At 45.2% G+C, this 21,959-nt stretch overlaps 2 protein-coding genes across 9 annotated transcripts in view; one reads left to right on the top strand and one right to left on the bottom strand.

Moving 5' to 3' along the window:
* EIF2AK3 (eukaryotic translation initiation factor 2 alpha kinase 3) overlaps positions 1-8,551 on the top strand; it is a 43,871-nt gene extending 35,320 nt beyond the window's left edge. The window contains exons 14-17 of the mRNA XM_064653521.1: positions 3,204-3,371; positions 3,920-4,021; positions 6,194-6,256; positions 7,355-8,551. Of these exons, the coding sequence (XP_064509591.1) occupies positions 3,204-3,371; positions 3,920-4,021; positions 6,194-6,256; positions 7,355-7,531 (510 nt within the window). The 3' untranslated portion in view covers positions 7,532-8,551. The remainder of the gene's footprint in view (positions 1-3,203; positions 3,372-3,919; positions 4,022-6,193; positions 6,257-7,354) is intronic.
* LOC135413602 (octopamine receptor-like) lies at positions 1,145-21,615 on the bottom strand. Of its 8 annotated transcripts, XR_010430306.1 has the most exons (9): positions 21,129-21,615; positions 20,196-20,485; positions 16,879-17,116; positions 16,214-16,329; positions 15,824-16,097; positions 13,280-13,456; positions 9,920-12,067; positions 7,743-7,870; positions 1,145-4,667 (listed from the first exon to the last, which is right to left on the bottom strand). XR_010430306.1 is itself a non-coding variant. In XM_064653527.1 (7 exons), the coding sequence occupies exons 4-7, from the start codon at positions 16,230-16,232 to the stop codon at positions 11,389-11,391; spliced, it is 1,149 nt and encodes a 382-aa protein (XP_064509597.1). In that variant the 5' UTR covers positions 16,233-16,274; positions 16,879-17,116; positions 20,196-20,485; positions 21,129-21,615; the 3' UTR covers positions 10,567-11,388. The 8 variants fall into 8 exon arrangements, 7 of the variants coding, with proteins under 7 accessions (XP_064509597.1, XP_064509593.1, XP_064509596.1 ...); XM_064653527.1 differs by lacking the exons at positions 1,145-4,667; positions 7,743-7,870 and having other exon boundaries at positions 10,567-12,067; positions 16,214-16,274; XM_064653523.1 differs by lacking the exons at positions 1,145-4,667; positions 7,743-7,870 and having other exon boundaries at positions 10,567-12,067; positions 16,879-16,932.
* Positions 21,616-21,959: the final 344 nt, after the last annotated feature.

The raw sequence follows: 21,959 nt of genomic DNA, 5'->3' as shown, positions 1-21,959 counted from the left end.
TTTATTAGCACAAGCTCTGAGAAATGGATCCCTTTTGCTAAAGTGGAGAGGCAGTTCCTGTTTCTCTTTGCTTGTTTGAGGAGGCATTAATACCCACCTTAGTGGAGTCATCACTGAAATAGCTGTAACTGCTGTTGTAGCTTCTCAGATGGTAATCATTTGATATCAGTAGAAGCAAAAGGTAAAAATGCCATCTCAGATGTGGCAGTAAAAGGGAATTCAAATTCAGTAATACTGAAAGGATATGTCATAGTTAGAAAAACTCATTAACCCATCCAAGTATTTTCTTTTCCCATCAGCATTAGGCAATTACCTTGAACAAGTTATCTGAACAATCTTTAGTGCTTGAGAAACTGACCATAAAAGTAATTAAATCCCTGTACTAATATGTTGCTAGACATGTTAATTAATAACCTTTCTTAACAATACTGTCAGTTGTAGCTCCCTTCACTGAGATCGCTGTTCAGTAAACTTTATGTAGAGCTTCACTTAAAACTGTATTAGTCTTAATCACTAGGTGTGGAGGGTTTTGTTGGAACATCTTAAAAGTTCAATGCTAGCAGCAATTTGAACAAGAGATTTAATTTTGTTTACTTGGTATAACCAACTTGGAAACGCTCTCCCTGAATGAACAACTTTCTCCTTCAGGAAACTTTCTGTGCTTGTACAGATGTTATTCTTGGATCCCAGAGTTTGTCTGTTATGTGTTAATTTGCCCAAAAAAACCATGCAGTATATTTAATTATTTTCTGTACTTTTCAGAAGCTCCTTGGAACAGATCTCACCTAATTTTGTAATTTGTCCAAGAGATTGGTCATGCAACCCTGAGTTCATGCCAGCACTAACAAGTGAATAATCTGCAAAGCTGCTTTGGCCTTGCTACAGGCAGAGCTAAGTGGTAGCAGAGGCCAGTTCTTCCTCCCATTGGCACCAACAAGAACTGGTAGATCTGTGTGTAAATAAATTTGTATGTATGAATGTTAAAAGATCCAAGAAGACATTTTAAGTATTTAAATTAACAGTGCACATTAAGATGCATTAGCTAGGCTCCTGCTAATCAGAGATACTGACAGGAATTTAGGTAGGCAAGTGAGTAGGTCACAGTTCAAATTCTTTTGAAGAAAATGGATTACAGAAACAAAAGTCTGTCTGTCAAGTGAATTTAATGTTATTCCCAGGATAAGCTGTCGGTCATGCTTGGCAGCTCAAAAGAAATTATCACTTTCATAGAACTGCAAGAACAGTCTTGGATACATTTTACAGCATTAATTAAATTAAACAGAGTCTTCCAAATGTGTGAGAAACTTATTCATGTCTGTGAAAAGATGAGAGTTCTTGCTCTGACTGAAGAATATGGAGAGAAATTTCTTTGTGCAGGTGGCAAGATAACTAAACTAGAGGGTGGTTATATTTGATGCAGTCTTCTGATGATTTAAATCAAAATTGTGTGCATCTGCCTTAGACTTCATCTTTCCAAATGAGACCTTGAGGGTTTATTTTTGCTGGTACTTTGCAATAGCAGAGAGTCCCTTCTCCTTAAATTGTAGAAACTATACGCCAACCTATTCAGAGACAGTCTGTGTCCAGCCAGAGAAGTATAAAAATAAAACTTCCTCTTAAGAAGAGTTTTTCCTCCATGAAGCAAGACAGATCTTGTTGAACTCTTCTGTGTTTGTTGGAGGAGGAAAATGGGGATCAAGGCAGTGGGATACAAACCCCTAATGGAGACGTTTGATCCTTGAGCATTAAAATCCTGATGCAAAGGTGTTTGCCAGCAGGGCTGTGCAGTCGAAGGATGGGTGCTGTGCAAATGCTTCAGCAAGAGCCTGGAGGTCCTGTGGGCTTACAGGGTAGTAGCTTTTGTGCCCTAAGTGTGCTGTGACTCTGAAGGGTTTGACATTCATTACAGGGAAATATAGGGGAGATAAGACCTGGCTCAGAAGGCAGTTTCAGAGGCAGGATGTGGGCACTGGGGAGCTGTTTCTGCAGTGCTTATCTCAGAGCTGTCCGTTGCTTAAAAAAAAAAAGCCAAGAAACCTTTTTTTCCATCTCATTTCTCTCTTGCACACAGTGGGTTTGTCTTTAACTGAAGAAGTTGGATGGGCTTTGAAATAGGTCAGTTTTGTAGTCCCTTAATCTTGTGGAAAAATATTGCCCTCTCTCTGTCTGCCTCCTCCTGTTCCAGCATTTGTGTCAGCAAAACACAGACCATGTTCTCCCAGTCTTGAGGGTCCAGGAGCTCTGAGAGGACCTTACCCAGCACCACCTGCCTCTTTACCACACCTTGGCCCTTTCCCTGTACGTTATCCTGCTGTTTCCTCCCGCTTGCAGGATCAGTCTCTTCTTTCCTCAAAACTGTGTGTTCATCTGTATTTGTAACAGAGGCAGAGTGGTTTTATTTCAAAGAAATAATCATCCATTTGGTGGGTGCTGTTCTATCAGCCAGGATGCAAATCTTTTGAAAAACCATCTGTTTTTTAAATGGTCCATTTAATGGACCATTACCAAAGGGACATCTCAGTTCCAGTCTCTTATCAGGTTAAGCCAAGGATGGTGGTATGTAGCAAACAAGCTAAAGGAAAGTTGAAGCCAGATCATCACTGTTGCTGCTCTTGTGAATTGCCAAGTCCTTAAGCTTCTATCAAAAATAAACTTTCAATTCTGTTATGCTGACAGCTTCTCCCCAGTCAAACTGCACATTTACGCAGCAGCTGAAAAGCAGGCCTTGTTCCCAGGCTTCCATTATCTGTAATTTAATGTTAGGATGACATGCTGTGCGCTGGTTAATAATAAAGCGAACGAGTTTAGCACTTCGGGATTAGAATAAGAAAGACCAGGAGTCAGAACTGCAGCATCTGGTGTGAATGTGCCATGTGATGGGGAGCTGGATAACTTATCTCTGCTGTTCCCAGCAGCTGTTGACTCTTGTGTATGTTCCTCAGCAGATCTGTGTGGTGCTGGTAAACCTCTGCTGAATGGCAAGAAATGAGCATTTTGAGTTTCAGGAAGGGACAGTGTTTAATGCAGGAGTAATTAGTGTTTCCTCAGTAGCTACAATTCTTAGCTGTTACACTTCAGCAGTTTAATGAGTGATTTTAGCCCTGACAGCATGGCTTCTGAATTAGAACCAAGTGTTGTAATGGTTGAAACACGGACACTTGTTTAGTACTCATTTTTTTCTTTTCACTTCTTTGTTTTCTCAGCCTTCCAATATATTTTTCACAATGGATGACATAGTAAAGGTTGGGGATTTTGGACTGGTAACTGCTATGGACCAAGATGAGGAGGAGGAATCGGTACTGACCCCAATGCCAGCCTATGCCAGGCACACAGGACAAGTAGGGACCAAACTCTACATGAGCCCGGAACAGGTTTGTGCTCTCTGCTTTAAAGCTGTATTTGGCAATGCCTGGAAGAGCCCTGAGTTCCTGGGAGCTCAAAGATCAGGCACTCCTAGTAAATTGTTGCAGTCAAGCCACTTAAATTCTTCCTCATCAAAGTAGAGTTTTAAGATAAATTGAATTCCAAAACCAGTATTTTAATATAATATTTATTATAGCAAAAAAGTGGCTAATGATTCAAACTTGATGTAATCATTTTTCTTGCTTTGAATGCCGTACAAGGGTAACTGTGTAACATTCCAGTTAATTGCAGGAGGACACACTCCTCCTGCATGGGGTTTAAGTAAGGTGAAACGTTGCTTTGCAGTTGGGTGTGCAGAGAGGAGCTGAGGATCAGACCAGGATCTTGGTCCCTGATGCTCACTGCTGAAGTTTGCCAACGTGCCTGTGCTGTAGCTTTCAGCCCTGCACAGAGCTGACCACTTCCATAGGTGGCCTTGAAAGGGTGCTGTTTACCTGGTACATAATGACATGCAGTGAGTAGCTTGATTGCCCTAACCCTGATTTTGCCTTTTCAGATCTGTGGGAACACCTACTCGCACAAAGTGGATATCTTTTCTCTGGGACTGATTCTCTTTGAGCTGCTTTACCCTTTCAGCACACAGATGGAGAGGGTCAAGGTATTTATGTGTTTGGGTTATCCTCGGAGCATTTGTTTAAAGTAGCTATTGACTTGGTGAAACACTGGCAAGAGGTTCCTGTCAGTTTTGAGAAAGCCTTGCAATTAGCAGCACAACTTCTTTATCAGCCTTGTACAGACCCCCTGAATCACGGAAAATAAATTGCAGTCTTCCGAATGTGTGCAGTTGAATGGAGGCTTTAATTTCTTTACAAAGCTCCTCTGTTGTCAAGCCAAGTAAGAGAAACTATTGAACTAGGATATCCAAGAACTCAAGCAACAAATATAGCTTGTGACTTTCAGCCTACCAGCTTGGTTTTCATTCAAGAACTGGAACCATGCGGTGCATTTTTATTATTTCTTCTTTCGTTTGTATCTGCACTGCTTTTTCACCCAAAGCAATTTGTGAAAAATTGCTGTTCCTTTTCCTGTAGTGAGTCTTAGCTGTGAGTCTCACTCAGCTTCAGGCACAATCTTCCCATAACTGATGACCTTCATTGCATCAAATGTGGATTTGGGATGTTTGGTGGTTCGTTACAGCTCTTGCTTCCTGTTACAATGAGATCCATCTTGCTCAGGAACAAGTTCATAGAGAACAAGGGCGACAGCCAGAAAGGCTTTTCCTCTTGTGCATGGTGACCAGTGACCTGTGCAGGAGAGAAAGAGTCATTATAATTCGTATTTATCATTTATATGTGCTTGGGGGGGTTACATTCTCCTGTGGGGATGGAGTGGGTTTAGCAGAGAGGTAAGAAACAACAACAGCCTGACCAAGTGCTTCAGCCATTGCAGTCTTTTGCTTAAAATGCTCCAGCTTTTTATGGCACAAAGGAGCATAGTCTAGTGGAGGAACTAGTGTTTAATTTTAACCTCTTGCACTGAAACCAATTTCAATTTCCCTAAATCAGTTTTAGTAAAAAAGTATTCCCAATAAAGAGCCATCCTGGATTCTCTCTCTCACACAGCAGAGACTACAAGCTTTGCCCTTCCAGTTAGCAAGTAATGAGAATCAAATTTAAATTGCATCTAATTCCAATGTTTTACTTCAAAAAAGGGTTAAAAGAGTGCCCTGACCTCCCATGATTTTCACTATCATCCTGCTCCTTTTGCTAAAATCCAGAAGGAACCTCCAACCCCCTTCATTGCCAAGTTCTGAAATTTGGCTACTTCAGGAGTTTTTTCTGAGTTGTTACGCTGAGGTTTTCATTGGCATCAGCCAAGCATTAGCATTGCCTGCTGAAGCAAAACATGCTCTGCCTGACCAAGTAACCCAGCAAATTCTAGGAATCCGTGACAACTGGCTGGAAAAATCCCCAGAGGTGGAGCATGAGACCTGCCTCTGTCTCAAGCTGTTAGCAGTTGGTCTGTGGCAGTGCAATTTATTTCCAAATTAGATGTTTTGAAATAGGTCACTAGTTGCAGGCTGAATTGGCAGAGAAGGAGAAAAGTTTTTTGAAGCATTTTAATGTCATAAAACTCAGTTCTCTTGAGCAGGAGTGTGACTGTTGCCCATCACTATTAACTGGTCAGTTTATACTTTCAGCAGAATAACAGTGAATTGAATTTCGGTTTAACTTTGGAATTTTTATATTTTGTGCTCAAACATTTGAAAAAGGAGATCATTCCTAAAAGAAATGAAGGGCTGAATATTGTGCTTCTGGCTGAACACGGTGAAAGTACTGTCACTAGATGGAGCCAGTGGCCTTGGTATGGAAGAAACACAGAAATACCCATCACAACTGCTGATAAATCTGCTCATTCCTCCATAAATGTTAAATAAAGACTGGTGCTTGTGTTACTAAGACAGAGACAGTAATTTCACATGTCTTAATACTGGTGTAGACCACCTTGGGGGTTATGGGTGGTACACAGATCTGCTGACTTTGTTGAGCTGAAGTGAGAAAGTACAAGTTTGTGTATCTGACTGATTTAAAACTGCAGAGATCACAATTCTTGTAATTCCTATTGCAGTCTGTATACATGGAGAAGCAGCAACTTGTCTGTTCAAGTATGTTGTGATTTTTTTAATCACTAAAGCAAGACTTTTTTAAAAGAAATTTTTTTCCATGAGGCTGATTTGTTTGCATAGTTTGCATATTTTTGAAGAATAGAGTAATATTACTGAAGAATGCTATTTTGGAAAAGTTATATGTTGTTCTTCCTATTTTTGCAGACCTTAAGTGATGTTAGAAATTTGAAGTTTCCACCGTTGTTCACTCAGAAATATGCACAAGAGGTAAGTACATCTGATGCTATCTATGATACCTTTTTCTTTAATCATTGTAGCTTTTTTCTTTGTTTTCCATTTGCTTTGCAGGTAAAAACAGAGAAAAAAAAAAACCACTTTAGTGTTATTAAGATGCATTTCTCTATCCTTGTGCTTTACATTTCAAAGCTATGACATTCCAGTAATGTGGATGATGATACTTTTGCCACAAGGTTTACCTCCAATAACTGTACAATATTACCTGACCTCCCTTTGTAATGTGCAGTCATTCATTTCACATACTTCATGATATGATTTCTTGCAATAAATCCATATTCCCAAGGAGAAAGTGCAGAGTTCCAGACAGAGGGGAGACTGTAGGTAGCACATCCATGGCTGGATGGGATCTCCCTCCAGGAACTGGATCTCCCAAGTGGGAAAACATACGAGCAAATTGTGCTGTGTTCTTATTAGTCAGGGCTGTAAAGTGATGTGGTTGCAGATAAAGAGGAGGTGATGCACAAAACCGCTCCAGTAAAAAGCTGAGGTGCTTTCAGGTGTTCATGGTAGCTTTAGTCCAGCAGCTAAATGAGACCAGCCTTTCCTGCTTTACAGCTGTAGGCTGCCTGGGGGAAGGTGATGTGCTGTGCTCAGCTGCAGCAGGACACTAATTCTGATTAAATTTGAAGTAAATATTCAAATTACCTTTATATTTAAAGGAAAAACCTCTGTTTTGCTGTGAAACTGTGAATTACTGTGTGACTTAAAACATGGTGGCTTAAACGTGAAGCTAAAAATCACTTGTAAATTATATTTCACATATTTAATATTTTTTTTTTGATTGCAAATAATGTAAAGGTTTTGTAACTCTTAAATCTTGGATCAGATTTGGTTTGCCAAATTGCTTGTGGTCCTTGACAGTGAAGCCAGTTTAACAGATGCACACTGATACATTTTAAAATATTTAATGCACTTCTGGCTGCTGAGGCAAAGCACTAACACCCAAATTACTCAGAAAGAGCGTGGGGGATTTTATGCTTGTTCACACAGCCACAGCTGAAGTCAGAACGTTAAAGAAGAAAGACTTTATGAACTGGTTCATGTAAAACGTGTCGTGTTTTCTTTCAGTACACCATGGTGAAGGACATGCTCTCTCCAAGTCCCACTGAAAGACCAGAGGCTGCAGCAATCATAGAAAATCCTGTCTTTGAAGACTTGGAGCTCCCACCCAAACCAGTGCTTAGGCAGAGGTCACGGACAATGAGTCTATCAGGAAATAAACATTCCAGACAACCAAGCAAATAACTATCCTCAGGATCACTTCTTCCACTTGGCAGGTTTTACAGGGATTGTTCAGCAGAAGGATCCTATGATGCAGAATGTTTATCTTGGAAACAGTTTACCTAAACTTTTTTTTTGCCATGTTTAGTGTATAAGACACGTTGGACAGATTTTCCTTTACTTTGACAGCCAAGGAAAACCAGTAACCACACTTTCCACATTCCATTTTCCTTACCTTAACTTTCCGAGGCGGACGGGTCCAGCTACTGTGCTTACCAATGTTGTGCTCCATTGTCAGTTTTTTTGGGTTTCTTGGGGTTTTTTGAAGCTTGTAAATGTCAGCTTGCTGGGTAAGTGAGAGATCTGTAACGTGTAAATAGAATTAAAATACTGTATTTTTATAGAGCAAATTACAGTCTCTAAGCCTAGTGAGTATCTATCTGGATCACTTGCTCTTTGGTGAAATGAAGATGATTTTGAAATGAACTATGACTCCATTTTTGTCCCTGGTGTGTAAACTGGGAATCTGCACTATTTTTAAAGCAAAAAAGTACCACAGTTGTACATATTGTCACTGTCCATAGCCAGTCATTAGAGGAAATCATTTCATACTTCTGCACTACTGTAGATCTTAGGGAATGCATCTTATACAGATGAAGCTGTAGAGAAGGAAAAGGAGCTTTTTGCCATTAAATGGGGGGTGGTTGGAAGAGCCATAGTCAAAATTATGTACGAAAATGTTGTGATTCTGAAAATTTAAAGCTAATGAAGTCATACGTGTCGTATGTAATCTTGTAGATTTGTACTTTTAAAAAAAAAAAATCAACCTGTAGGCATTTCTGTAATCTGCTAATTTAACTGCCTAATGCCATGCTTTTATTTCTCACTGTACATATGTTAATTTTTATTTATAAAATACAGAATCAATCCATTTGGGTTGGTGGTGTACAGGATGCACTTGCTGTAATTGTTGAGTGCATTGATTATTGTGACTTCTTTCAAGTCTAAATGATTTAATAAACTTTTTTTATTTATAAGACAAAATAGTGGTTGCTTCTGTGGGAAGCCTAGATCTGTGCATGCTGCAGGTGGCAGCCCTGTGCAGTGGGAACAGGATGGGCTCTGCATTCCTGTAACTTCCTTTGCTTTCCTGTCTCACACTGGCCACAGCGTGTGTGATGACGCAAAACCGAATGTGCTGCTTGGAAGTGAGATATGATCTGGAGAAAGAAGGGAATTGGGCTCTAAACTGAGTGGATTGAGGAGGCAATCTCTCACCTGTTAACAGAGAAGGAAGAAGAAGCGATAATTCTTATACTGTTAGAATTCCTCTTCTAGAAATGCATTTTTACGTTTCACAGAGTTAAATTTGTTAAAGTTGTAGCCTCTGAAATCAGTTTCCTAAAAAGGTGTTGGATGCAAATCCTTCTGGGGATCACTGCACTGTGGTGTGACACTGCGACCAGCAATTAAACCAGCTGACACTCTGCTGACTCTCTGCAGCTTTGTGATAAGACCGAGGTGAATTACAAAGATGGTCTCCCCTGTGCTCTTGGATAACTGTCTTAGATACTGACTTGTCCAGGTGAAGCCAGAAGGCTGCAGAGAAGATTTGGTCAGAAACAGAATTTAATTGCTTTTAGCTGGGGTTAAAGCAGAAGACAGTTAAGTGTGTCCTCTTCCCTTGGATTTCCCAGTTTGCATCAGCTACAACAGCACAGTGAAATGGCCACAGCTGAAACTTCTCTGGCTTCCCTGCCAGCTCAGTGATTACAGATGGGAGCACAGGAATGAGGAATAAGGTATTTTTAACTTGATGTAGGCAGCTGCCTATTCCAAGGGCCCTGCAGCATTTCAGTACCAACACTGGTATATGTGTTCACACTAGGTGTGTCTGCATATTCTGAGATGTTACACTTACCCTCAAAGGTGTGTACAAACCCTCCCCTGTGTGGCCCATGCCCACAAAAGCATCTGGCCACACTCAGCCCCTCACTGCCTGGGTCAGTCTTTGCTGGAGTGTGTTGTCCCTGTCTTTGCACCTCTTTGCCCCAGCGTTTGACTGAGAAAGCCTTTTCCCTGATCAGAGAGGTTCTCCTGCGAACTGTGCGTTCCTTCCTGCCAGCTCTTTTTATGGAAGGACACCTGAACTGGGATAGCTGGGAGCCTACAGCCCTGCAGGAGGGGCTTTGACTGGGGCTGTGATGCACTGTCGCAATCCCCTTCTTACAGAGGATATTACCTGTCCCTCAGCTGCCTTCCCCCCCAAAGCTCTTGGGGCTGGAACATAATTCCTTGCCCTGTTTTATCAAAATTAACAGGGTGGCAGCAGCAAGAATCCTGCCCTGTCCACCCTTGTGCCCACTGGACTTAGATGCTGCTCCCAGAATAAGGTGTAGTTACTCTACTTACCACTTCCATGTTGTTACTGGAGTCATAGGATCTGGGAGACCTAACCCACTCCATGAAGAGCCATTTGACAGGAGAACCAGTGTTGCAACCCCAGGTCAGGGCTGTTTTTTCTACCATACTCTTGAGAGAGAACTCCTGACCCTTGTACCTGTCTTTTCAGTAGCTGAGCTGCTCCAGGCAGGACATACTTGCGTTTTGCTGCACCTCTGAGGACAGTCCTCAGCTACCTTTGAGGTGGAAGAGCAGGACTCAGAACTTGTATTATCCTCCCTTTTTTTAATTTTTCAGCAAAATGAAGTTCTTCACCCCTCTCAGTGCCTCAGTCTGGTAGTTTTAGCATTAAATGTTAGCCTGGACATATTTCTGCTGTGCTTGCTCTGCTTCCCAGGCTGCAGAAGCCTTGCCTGTCCCAAGGAAGTGATTGACACTCAGAAGGAGGTATTTCAGAAACCATCTTTGAAGTGTTTCATGCCCACAGAAGATCAGTCTAAGAGCAGGCTCTGAGTGCAGCAACCCTCCCACATAAACCAGTGTGAGACCCCACCACAACTGTGCTGGGAAGCGATGGCTGTTGTCTCAGGGGTCACCAGCCCTCATGTCACCCTGCTACAGAAAAGCTGTTGGAAGTCCAGACAAGCACTTGGAAGTAGTAAAAATTGTGGTTCCCGTTTATCATGATTTTTTTTTATGTCTGTGTGGTCCATAGACATCACAGTGCAAGACACACAAGTGAGTAATGATTCCTCTTCGCATCCTCTCTTTGGGTGGTGTCAGCCACCTGTAGCCCTCTTTGAAACTCCTGGGCACTCAGTGCTCTTGGCATTACAGCAAGTCTTGCTCCTGGGCTCTGCCACATAGAATGTTCCCTTCCAGAATTAGCTCACAGATAATTCACAGAAAGCCTCAGAAAGCTCTAAACCTCTCAATATCTCAGAAGCAACAGAGCTGAACCCTGAGCAACAGCCCAGGCTGTGGACTGGTGCCTCGGTAACAAGCAAGCTCTGCTCTTTGGCCACATCCCTCATGGTTCCCACACCCAGACTGATACAGGTGGAGTTACTGAAACTGGTCAGGTCTGTAATGAAGTTGTGAAATGAGAGCTACAGTGGCTTGATAAGAAACACTGTCCCACCTGACACAGATCACCAGGATGCACAGGAAGATGAGTTCACATTATCATACTGATATTTTTTCCCCAACATTATGGTTGAATTTGTCTTGGGAAATGCTCATTAAAAAAAAAAATACCCAGGAAGGAATTAACTCCATTAGTATCACAAATTATCCCAAAAATATCAAAGTTCCTCATTCTTATAACTGTGGAAGGTTAAGAAATGCATCTTTGTTGTATGTCCCCAGCTGCAGTATTCCAGCCCCTCCTTCCCTTATTTTGCTACCCATTATTTTTCCATTAGGATGTGCTCTGGCACTTTCTGTATCACCACCTCCAGCGACTGACCCTGCAATCCCTATGACTTGGGTTTGCCCTTCAGGGCACCGTTGGGCACTGGCACCGCTGTGCTGTATTCCAGATCTGGAGCGGTCTTGGAGAAGGTGGCAATGGAAACCATGTCTTCTCCAATGTCCACCTGAGACCTGTGCCTGCAAATGAGCAGCTTCTTCAGGGCCCGCTGGAAGTCCCTGTTCAGGAAGGCGTAGAGCATTGGGTTGATGGTGGAGTTGCAGTATCCCAACCAGGTGATGATCTTGAAGGTGTCGACCAGGACCGTGCTGGTGGAGTCGGTGCCCCTGGCAGCGAGCCAGACGTTCAGGACGAAGTAGGGCAGCCAGCAGAGCACAAAGACTGAGATGATGATGCTGATGGTCCTCGTGGCCTTGTTCTCCAGCTGCAGGTGGTTCTGCCGCTTGCTGTTGGGGTGGTAGTGAATCTCCAGGGTCTGGGACATGATGCGGGTGGCCTTGAGCCGCGAAGCTCGGTAGATGAAGAAATACATGCTGCACATCACCATGAAGGGAACGAAAAACGCCAGGGCAGAAGCCACAATGGCAAAAATCCAGTTGGTGACAAAGATGCATTCCCTGCCCGCATCAAAGTCCACCCCGGGGATCTCGTTCCAGCCTTGCATGACAGGAAGGAAGGAAATGAGGGAGGAATACACCCAGACCATGCAGGTCATCACAATGCATCTGCGAAAGGAAAGAAACGGGGAGGGGAGAGAGGGTCTGAGTAATTTTGATTTGAGAACATCCAGTACGATTCAATCCCCATGGTAACCTGTGTGGGATATCACTGCTCAGCAGTCCAGGAGAAGGGAAAAAGCTGGGGTACAACAAGTCCAGACGTGAATATCTCTAACAACTGGGTAATTGGTCGCTGGTTTACAGAATTGGGGGCGGCAAAAGGAATGCTCAGAGCTGGTTGAAAAAAGAGGAGGAAAGGTTTTACAGAGGATGTTTGTTACTATTTAAAACAACAGCATGTGGATTTTTCAGTTTAGTTTCAGCTTTAATATCTGGCCATTTTCTCACCCTCTGAGGCATGATGGGGGTGGAGCTGAACCCGCACACGGGTGGCCACACAGCCCCTTCCTCACTTTTGCAACTGCACACACTCAGCATATCATACAAAGCAAGGGGTACAGAGGCAGAAAAACATGCCCAAAAGAGCCTGAACTCCCCCTGTAGAGCATCCCACTGCTGCAGTGTCCTCTCTGCCCACCCTCAGATGACTTTCCCTGCCCTTCAGTTCACATTTCAACCTTTCCCATGAAACCAACCCAGGAGCTTATATGCTCTTGTGGTTTTCCCTGAATATCACTTCAGAAAACATGATGAGCTTAAGAGAGGGAAGAGTAGTGCTACATGCATTCTTCTGGGTCTCTTTCCCCTAGTCCTTCGAAGTGCTTCAAAGTCCTTCCCCATCCATGGCAGTGTTCAAGGCCAGGCTGGATGGGGCTTTGAGCAGCCTGGTCTAGTTGAAGGTGCCCCTACCCATGGCAGGGAGGTTGGAGCTGGATAATCTTTAAGGTCTCTTCCAGCCCAAACCATTCTATGATTCTATGAAATGCCAATGGAATGCCTGCAAAGGGCAAAAGTTGTAGGTCCAATTAGCCCATATCACTGGTTTCTACCCATTTTGCAACCCATCCTTAGCTCAAAAACTGCTTTTCCAGGAGCACCATCAAACCAGCTCAGCTGTATCCTCCTCTTCTCTGGCACCACGTGGGACATTTTCAGCAGAGTTTTAAACAGTGCAAAGACCCTTTTGCCACAACACACTGCTTCTGGGCAGCAGCTGTCAGTAGCTGCTGACAATTTCAAATTCAATGACAAATTCAATGCAGGCCACGCCCAAGTGACAATTTGGAGGAACCCAAAGTGACAAGCAACTCCACTCACCTGCCACGGGACATCCTTCTGGAGTAGTGGTAGGGGGTCACCACGGAGCAGTATCTGTCCAGGCTGATGAAGCACAGTGTGACAATGGATGCCGTGCAGAACATGACATCAAAGGAGATCCAGACTTTGCAGAAAAGCCTCCCAAACAGCCACATCCCCGTCACCTCGTAAATGATACTGTGAGAGAAAACAGGTGGAAATCAAAGCTCAAAGGGCTGAGTTCGTGCATTCCCTGGAAGTATTCAAGGCCAGGTTGGATGGGCCTCTGAGCAACCTGGTCTAGTGGAAGGTGTCCCTGCCCATGGCAGGGGCTTGGAACTGGATGATCTTTAAGGTCCTTTCCAACTCAAACTGTTCTGTGATTCTATTTCTTCATGACTGCACGGATGTAATGCCATATTTTATCATGGAGGTACTAAAGATGGGGATGCAGCTCTGACAGCAGGGATTCATCCTCAAAGCACAACCCAGGGCAATAACCCACAGGTGGAGCATGGCTAAAGAAGACCAAACCTGTGCTTCTTGCCTGTACCCTGAGCGGGTGCCTTGAGAGAGGGGCTTTGCCCCACTAAGCTCCCCAAATTTACATCTGCACAGCTCCATTTATCATAGCTTTCTTCCAGTGCCCTAAGAGATTCACTTTACATCTGATCTCACCCTTCAAAACTAGAGGATTTCAACTCTTGGTTAAAAAAAAAAAAATTCTGGTAGGAAGACTATGCAGCTTGTACATTATGTAGCTCATAAACGCCTCAGTGAGGTAAACACACTAGCAAAAAGCAGACATTATACCAGAAATAATTCCAGCAAAGTCAAGAGGGGCCTGTGAGAAGTGAGCAGCGAGGGAAGGAACATATGGCAGCTGTAGGAAGGCTGATGCATGTTTCTATAGCATTCAATGAGATGCCATTCACTTCCCCTTTCTTTCACCATCTTTCTGCAACTCCTGGGGTGCTGCTGAAATTACCTTTGTGTGTGAATTTGATGAGTAACTCCCTAGTCCTGCAAAGCTTTAATTATCCTGTAACTTCCCAGCTTGCTGGTTAAATGCAGTGAGATCAAGGCTGTTGCTCTGCAGAGCTCAGGTGGGCTCTGCTTCCAGCAAGGGCAGAAAGAGTAACTCGGTGTCAGAGGAGAGAGAAAACAATGCCTGGTCTACATCTGATTGGCAACAACTCTTTAAAATTACTTGTGAAGGTTGTTCCAGAGCACAACAACTGCTGTAGGCGGGTGCAGTGCAGCTAAAAGGTCCCAGCCCTTGGCAGCTCTTTGTTCTGGGGGATGACCAGCAAAAATTCAAGCAAACATGGATCTACAGCAGAGCCTGTCCCTGCACCATGATGGTCCCCATGAGGGCATCATGGAGGGTCCCACTGCACACACATGGAAAGGTTTCATGGCTCTTTTTCAGATGGGGAAATGACATGCAGAATTGAAGCATGAGTTCAGTCATGGACTCTGGTGCCTTTTTGCCATTCCTCAGAGCCCTCCTTATCCCCAGAGATGCTGCAGAGCCTGTGGTGTGAGTGCTGTGGCCTTCTAGAAGTATCCAGGATATTCCCACACACAGACCCCAGCTGAGGAGGTGCCTGGCTCTCATCTGCACGCATCTGGTGGGATGCACCTGTCCTAGCAGATGTTCTCACACCACGGGGTAGTGGACACCTGTTCCCTCTTCTCTGATGTAAAAGGTCTCTCTGCAGCTTGGAAATGATGCTGGGTAAGAAGGAATAGTAAAAGCCAAAAAAAAAATGCACAGCTTGAGCAGAAGTGAAGCCACCTCTGTGTTTCACTTACACTTGCAAAAGGAAAGAGTAGCTGGAAATACTCAGCCTGGAAACAACTGGGCTGGCTGGAGTACCCAGACAAAAAGCTAAGCTCAGCTGAGCCACTCCTTCAAACAAACCAAGCCAGGAACAAAACAGATGTTTTACTCTTGAGATTAATGCATCAGGTGCCTACCTTGTTTTTCCTTTCTGACACATTTTCCTGAGCCAAACTGGCTCCTAAGGTCACTTCTTTCCCTTCTCTTTGGCATGTGCTAGCATGCCAACTGAGGAGCAAACTGAAATTCAAAGGAGCAACATAGATAGGAAGCCAAGACAGTGGGAAAGATGGGATACAACAACCACTCCATCAGCAGTCACTGCTCTTAATGCAGTCCTCAGCTCACATTCCCCAAACACTTGGAGCCCACAAAATCCTCTACCAACCATGCTGGCCCCACGTGCAACACAGAGCTGTTCCTGGAAGAGGGGACTCGTTGCCCTGGAGCCATGGGCAAAGCTGGACATCTAGTTCAGATAGCCAGGGTCCCTGTGTGGCCAGCAGGAAAAACACCCTTGGGAATTGTCTCTCCATCCATTATAAGGGGATCCATAACACGGGGCAGAGACATGGAAGCACAGATAATCACCAACCCACAGTTAAGCCCAGCCCTAAGCCCAGCAGGTGAACTTCCAGCCAGCCCTGCTCAAAGAGCGGATGCAGAGCAGGGAGAAAGGACGTTCATGCACGTGTCACTGTACCAGTGACACTCCTCACCTGAAGGGCATGACCAGACAGGCCACAAGGAAGTCTGCCATGGCTAAGGACATGATGAACATGTAGGTGACAGTGCGCAGCCTCTTCTCCACCACGGGGCAGAGGAAGACCACGGTATTTCCCAGGAGGGTGATCAGGTCGATGAGGGTGAGGATCAGGCCAATGACCACCTCCTGGAGCCCGATCCCTCTCCTCACAAAGGAGGAGGCAGCAGAGGAGAAATTAGAGAGCCAAGTTTCATTTTTGTCCATCAGCATCTTCCCACTGTTAAAATCTGAAAGAGAGGAAAGGGGAAAAACAAAATTACTTTGATGCACAACTTATAGGTGTGTGAAATGAAGGACAGAAACATTGTTTATGCTTTATTTACTCCAAGGAAAATCCACGCACCCTGCTGTGCCTGTGCCATCACTGTCCCGTGGTTATGAGTCCATTAGAAGTGTCTGAAATCCTAAGGGTGAGGATAAATGTGCAGCATAAGTCCTTCATGGCAATTAAAAGCCCTTCTGTGAACAAAAATGCATCATCAGAGGAAATGTGAGACAAAAGAAAAAAAAAAAGAAAAAAGAAATGTACCGAGATCAGAGAAAGGACAAGCAAACATCTGAAAGCAAAAATTAAAGCAGCTGGGTTAGATCCCACTGAACAGCATGCCATGTCCACAAAGTGTGGGGGCTGGAACTAGATGATCTTTAAAGTCCCTTTCAACCTAAACCATTCTATGATTCTATATTCTCATCACCATCATCTTTGCCACCCCCAGACCAGCTGAGGCTGCTTGCCCAGGCTGGCTGCTCCCATAACCCCACTCTCCAGCCCATGCCCTGCCCTGGGTTGTCCTGGTGCTTTTTCAGGCTCTGAAGTTAAGAGATTTTTTACTGCCATCATGGGCAGCTTCATCTTCCAGTCTGAATGGACCAACACTCAAAAAAAATTCTGAGAGGTAAATGGACTGTGGATTTATCTAAGGGCATAATCTGTTTTGTCCTGCCTCCCTTTCATGACCATTCCGGGCTCGGTTTGCTGGTTTGATTGGTGCTGAACACTGAACTGACCTTTCCATTGGGCTGTCACCATCCAAAGGTCTTGTTCCTGAGCAGTAACAGCAGCTTTAGATAGGAAAATAGGATGAAATGAGGAAATTAAGTTCTCTTCATCTTCCCCAAACTCCATCACTTCACAGTTGAGTTTCTTCTTCCACTTTAGTGCTCACTGAGTCTCATAAAACCTTTTCTACAATTCATTGAGTTAGACCTTCCTTATCCTTCAGGCCCTGATTAAACTTTGTTTCACCTGCAAATATCACCACTTCAGGATTCATGATTTTTCCAGTTGGAGGTTTATAGGTTCCCACATATCCCAGCCCCTATCCTTGCAAAGAGCATCACTGGCCTCTCTTCCACATGCTGACTCACTGTCCACTCTCCCCCCACATTTCACCTTCCAGACAAGTATTTATTCACACAAAGAACTTCCTTCTTAGCTCAGGGCTATTAAGTTTCCTTAAAATCCCCCACCATGAGGGACCATATTGAAAACCTTTCAGAAATCCAAGCAGGCTACACCAGCTAGTTGCTTCTCATCCACATACCTGTTCACTTCTTCCAGGCACTCCTATATGATTGTAAAGCTGGGCTGCTTTTTCTAAGAGCAATGCTGACCTTGTCCTTGGATGTAATCATGTATCACATGCACCCACTCATCCTTCAAAATCCTCAGCTCCCTCCTTTTACTTCTATTTATTTGCTGGATTTAGTGGGTTTGTTTTTTTCAAGTTAAAAAAAAAAAAAAAAGTAAAATCAAGAAATAACTAAAGCTGTCTAGAAATAACTAAGAAGGTAAGAAAGAAAGCTTCTACTCAGCCAAGCTGGGATGAACAGGCACATTTTTTGGACATCATCTGTGTGGCAGCCCCCTGAGTCAGCACTGCTAGAAGTCTGCAGGGTGTCTTAAGTACATCAGTCAATGAAAATGTTCCTTGGACGACATTTCACATGCCAGTAACACCCCATAAAAGTAAAATAAAGCATCCTGTCTCCAGTTCTTCTGTTACTGACAGGAAAGGGGATAATCTGCACCACTCTTTGTAACAGCCCCACTGAGGATGTCACCAGGCTGGATGAGCTCCTGCAGAACAGTTGGATTTCAATGCAGCCACACTTCCTGGCAGGAAAACTGTTCAGCCCGTTCTCCCCCCCTGCATGGTCTGCACAGACTGCACAGTGACTGCCAGCTGGGAAAACCACGTGGAGACAACCTGTGGCCACACAGCCAGCCAAGCTCCAGAACCTGCCACTGCAAGGGCCATTCCATGTTCCACATCCATCTCCCAGCTCATCTCCCATATCTGCTGGGACATGCTGGTGTCCTCACACCTCTGGTACTTCTGTAAGGTCTGGAAACAGTCCTCTGATTCCCACCTCAAGCTGACCCCTAACCAGTTTACACACATGAGCACCACCCAGTCAGCCCCACATTGTCCCAGAAGACCATGGGTCTTCTAAGACATGAACAGCAAAAATCAGTTTTGACGAAAAACCTATGGTTTAAACCTTAAAATCTGACATTGGTTTGTAAAACACAAGGTCTTAAGGTTTTAAAAAAATGGTGTCAGATTTTTGTTCTATAGCCGTGGATAGATGAGAATGATAGAGGAGAAGTCTGGATTAATTATTTGGGGTTTTTTAGATGTAACTGAAACAAGAAGGTTTCAAAGCCACATTTTCCTTTTTCTGCAAAGACTGTTCCCAGACGGTCATTAAGTCTGTATCAGTGTTAGTACAGCTCTAATTAAAGCAGATTGTTACCTACAGAACATTGCTCTGCTACTGCTCTGCAAATACACACCACTCTCAAACTTTAAGTAGCATTAGGACACGGTTATTAGAGTTTCTCTTTGCAAGTACCCTGTGCTCCTCAAGTGTCATCTTACCACCAACCTGGGTTAAAAGGTCTTCTCAAGTGAAAAACTCACAGAAGGTTCCTTAATGCAGGATATATCCAGGAGTATGACTCAATGATGAAGAAAAACAGGATACAGATGTGCCCACACTCAAAAAACATTAGGGAAAAACTTTCTTGTCTTACTATTCTTTGGTCAACACAAAGACAGGCTGAGGATTGGAAATAAGGCTGTCCTTATTTTACATCCATGATTTCTCTATGACAAAAGAAAGGGATGATGGGTGCTTGAAACTTCAGGCCTGGACCCTGAACCCTAATTTAGAGTGCAGACAACAGGGTCTTGCTGCTCCTGATTCCTTTTCAAAGATCCCCAGGCAGAGGGGCCCTGGAAGCTCATCCACAGTCCCTGTTAACTGAGAAGTGCAGCTTCTCCACCTGGAGAATTGTTAATGCAGGAAAGTGGGAGATGAGGCAATCCTAACATCTCTGTGGAAATTACTGGGACAAAGCAGGATGTGCCATCCTTCCCAGGGATGTACTTCCACAGCTTAAAATATTGCTTTTAAATTCTCCCATGAGCTGCACCAGCCCGTGGGGTTGTGATGCTCATATACCCCAGAGCCTTTCTACAACATCAGTCTTTCAGTCTTTTCTGTAAGGAGCCCTCTTAAACCAATAGGATAAATACCCAATTGTACCATGATGTGGGAGCATCCCAGGTTTCCTGGGGATCTCAGATGCCTTGGGGTTTGCACTGTTCTTATTTGTTCTTATTATAGTTTTACTTCCCTTCAAAAAAACTCATGGGCTAGATTCTGCTCTCAGGTTGCCTGAGCAAAGCAACCCCATCATTTCAGTTTCCCTTTAACATCCAGAAAGTTTGACCTAATTTATTCTGCAGAAAAATCCCAAGCAAAAGGTTAATTTCGTCAGTAAAAGGTATATTTTGATGGCAAGGGAGGAAAAAAAGAAACAAGCTCTGCAATCTCAAGGTTGACTGCACTTTAAAATCTTACAGGAATGATGAAAAATGGAAATACATTACTGGAAATGTATTTGCTGTCAGACTCTGCTAAACCAAGAAGGAACCAACCTACGGCAGCAGGTTCGAAAATCTCACCTGCCCCAGGACCTCAAACACATTTCCCTCCTCCTCCTCCCCGTGAGTGAAAACTGCATCAGCTCAGTAATTTGTTGAACAGTGCATTACTGTGCAAGGCTCTGTGTGGTGATAAAGGAGCAGGAACATCCCTGGGGATGCTTCCACCCGTACAATCTGCGTTCAAGGAGGCCACGCAGTGACTGAACCTCTGCACTGACTTTCCTTCTCCCTCCCTCTATCCAACTTTCCCATCTGAAGGGCAGCATTTTTTTCCACATTTAAAGGTGTGGAATCGGCACAGAACAATTCCCACGGCCTCTCTGCCAGCCCCGGGGCTGGAAACCCGGCAAAGAACAGTATCCTTACCTTCAAAGCTGACGGCTGAACGCAGCCGGCCGGCTTGAAGCAGCTGACCAGTATCCCTGAGCCCGGAGCGTGGATCTTGCTCAGCAGCAGGGTACAAAGGACTCAGAGCAGCTCTCGGGGCTCCCGGATCCCTCCCCACGGAACTTCTCCCAGCCCGGCTGCGTGAGGCTGATGGCTCCTGCCCCAAGGCAGGACAGGGAACCCGCACCTACAGCCAGCACAGCGGTTTGGGATCGCCCTCCGGCAGACGGGCACGCTCCTCCACAGCCAGAGCAAATCTCTCGTAACCACTGCCCCGAGGAGAGAGGAGAGACTGGAGTGTAACCACAGCAGTAAAACTCAAGGCGAAGTTAAATCCACTCTGCAAACATGGGGGTGCCCTTTGGTGTTGGGGGAGCGACCGAGCCGGGGTTGCCAAACACACAGTCCCTGTGCTGCCAAACTACCAAGCCCTGGGGTGCCAAACCCCCAGCCCCTGAGCGCAAGAACACCAACCCCCGGGGTGCAAATCGCGAGCCCCGGGGTTCCAAATCCAACTCCCTGGGGTAAAAAATTCCAAAACTCGGGGAGTAAGAATGCCAACCCTCCGGGGAGCAAAGCCCCTGGCCACCGGCAGGGCAAAACCCCGAGGATGCTGGAGAGCACATGTGCCCCTGCATCAGCCCGGGGCAGGGGGAACCAGCCCGGGGTCTGTCTCGGGGATGGGGAAGGAGCGGGAGAAACCCTGCCCGGGCTGGGAAACGCTGTCTAGGGGTGTGTGTCCTTTGGGCAGGGAGCACACGACCTGCCTGGGGGAAGCCTGCTAAAGAGGGAGTCCCACCCGGAGCGGCGAGGGGCGGCAGTACAGCCCACGGGGAGCCCAGCCCGGGGAGGGGATCTCAGGACCTGCCCGGGGATGGGGACGGGGATGAGGATGCCGGCGGCAGCACTTACCGAGGGAGCCGTGGAAGCCGCCGCGCTCGTTCCTCTGCCCCGCTCCTCCCCGCGCCTCCTCCCCGCTCCCAGCCGGGAGCCGTTTCATCCCTCCGGGAGCCGGAGCTCCCCGTGGAAATGGTGCTTTTTTTTTTTTTTTTTTCCCTGCCTTCAAACCAGCCTTCCCACTCCCCCCGCCCCGCCGCAGCTGCAGGGGCACGGCGATCTGATGCACGAAAATAAAAATAAGCGGCGTTCAGTGGGGTTGTCTCCTCCGTTGCTAAATAGGGTGTTCTGTTCATGAACCAAAATGCCAAAAAAAAAAACAGACTGGAAGGGAAACCTGTGGCATCAGCGTTGGTGACGTGTCACCTGTCCAGTCCCTCCCTGCCTTGCCAGGGAGGTTGGGTCGGGGTTGGAGCGATGGGATGGTGGGTGTTGGGTTTTGGAGCAGCTGGAAGCAGGGCGGTGGGTTGTTTAGGCATCTCCCGGGGGCAAACCTGGCTAAATTGGCTTCCTGCAAAGGAGAAGCCCTCTCCCCAGCTGCAGGTCTGGGCTTGAGGGAGTGACTGACACCTCTCGGACTCCTCTGGGAGCTCACTCAACTTAATGAGCTGGCAGAAAATGAGCTTGGCAAGAAAAGGTGTGAAAATCTCGTTCTTTGAGTGCTTGGGTGGCAACCTCGTCCATAGCCCTTGTTCTAAAACAACCCCCTAAATCACACCCAAATGCATCAACTCTTCACACTGGCTTGCTGTCACCAGTAAGTCTCTCTCCTTTCCCACCTGTTTTCAAAATAGAATTGCAGAGGTTTTGGACTGTGGCTTCACATATAACCAAAAACCTCCTTGC

This window comes from Pseudopipra pipra, chromosome 4 (genome assembly GCF_036250125.1).
Source record: "Pseudopipra pipra isolate bDixPip1 chromosome 4, bDixPip1.hap1, whole genome shotgun sequence".
NCBI classification, from domain to species: Eukaryota; Metazoa; Chordata; class Aves; order Passeriformes; family Pipridae; genus Pseudopipra; species Pseudopipra pipra.
This window is presented reverse-complemented; position numbering and strand designations above follow the sequence as displayed.

Excerpts from the sequence above, each read along its gene's own strand:
- LOC135413602 (XM_064653527.1), bottom strand. Across the intron at positions 13,457-15,823 it reads TGTCTGGTCATGCCCTTCAG|TATCATTTACGAGGTGACGG; the intron begins GTGAGGAGTGTC and ends TTTCTCTCACAG. Across the intron at positions 12,068-13,279 it reads AGAAGGATGTCCCGTGGCAG|ATGCATTGTGATGACCTGCA; the intron begins GTGAGTGGAGTT and ends TTCCTTTCGCAG.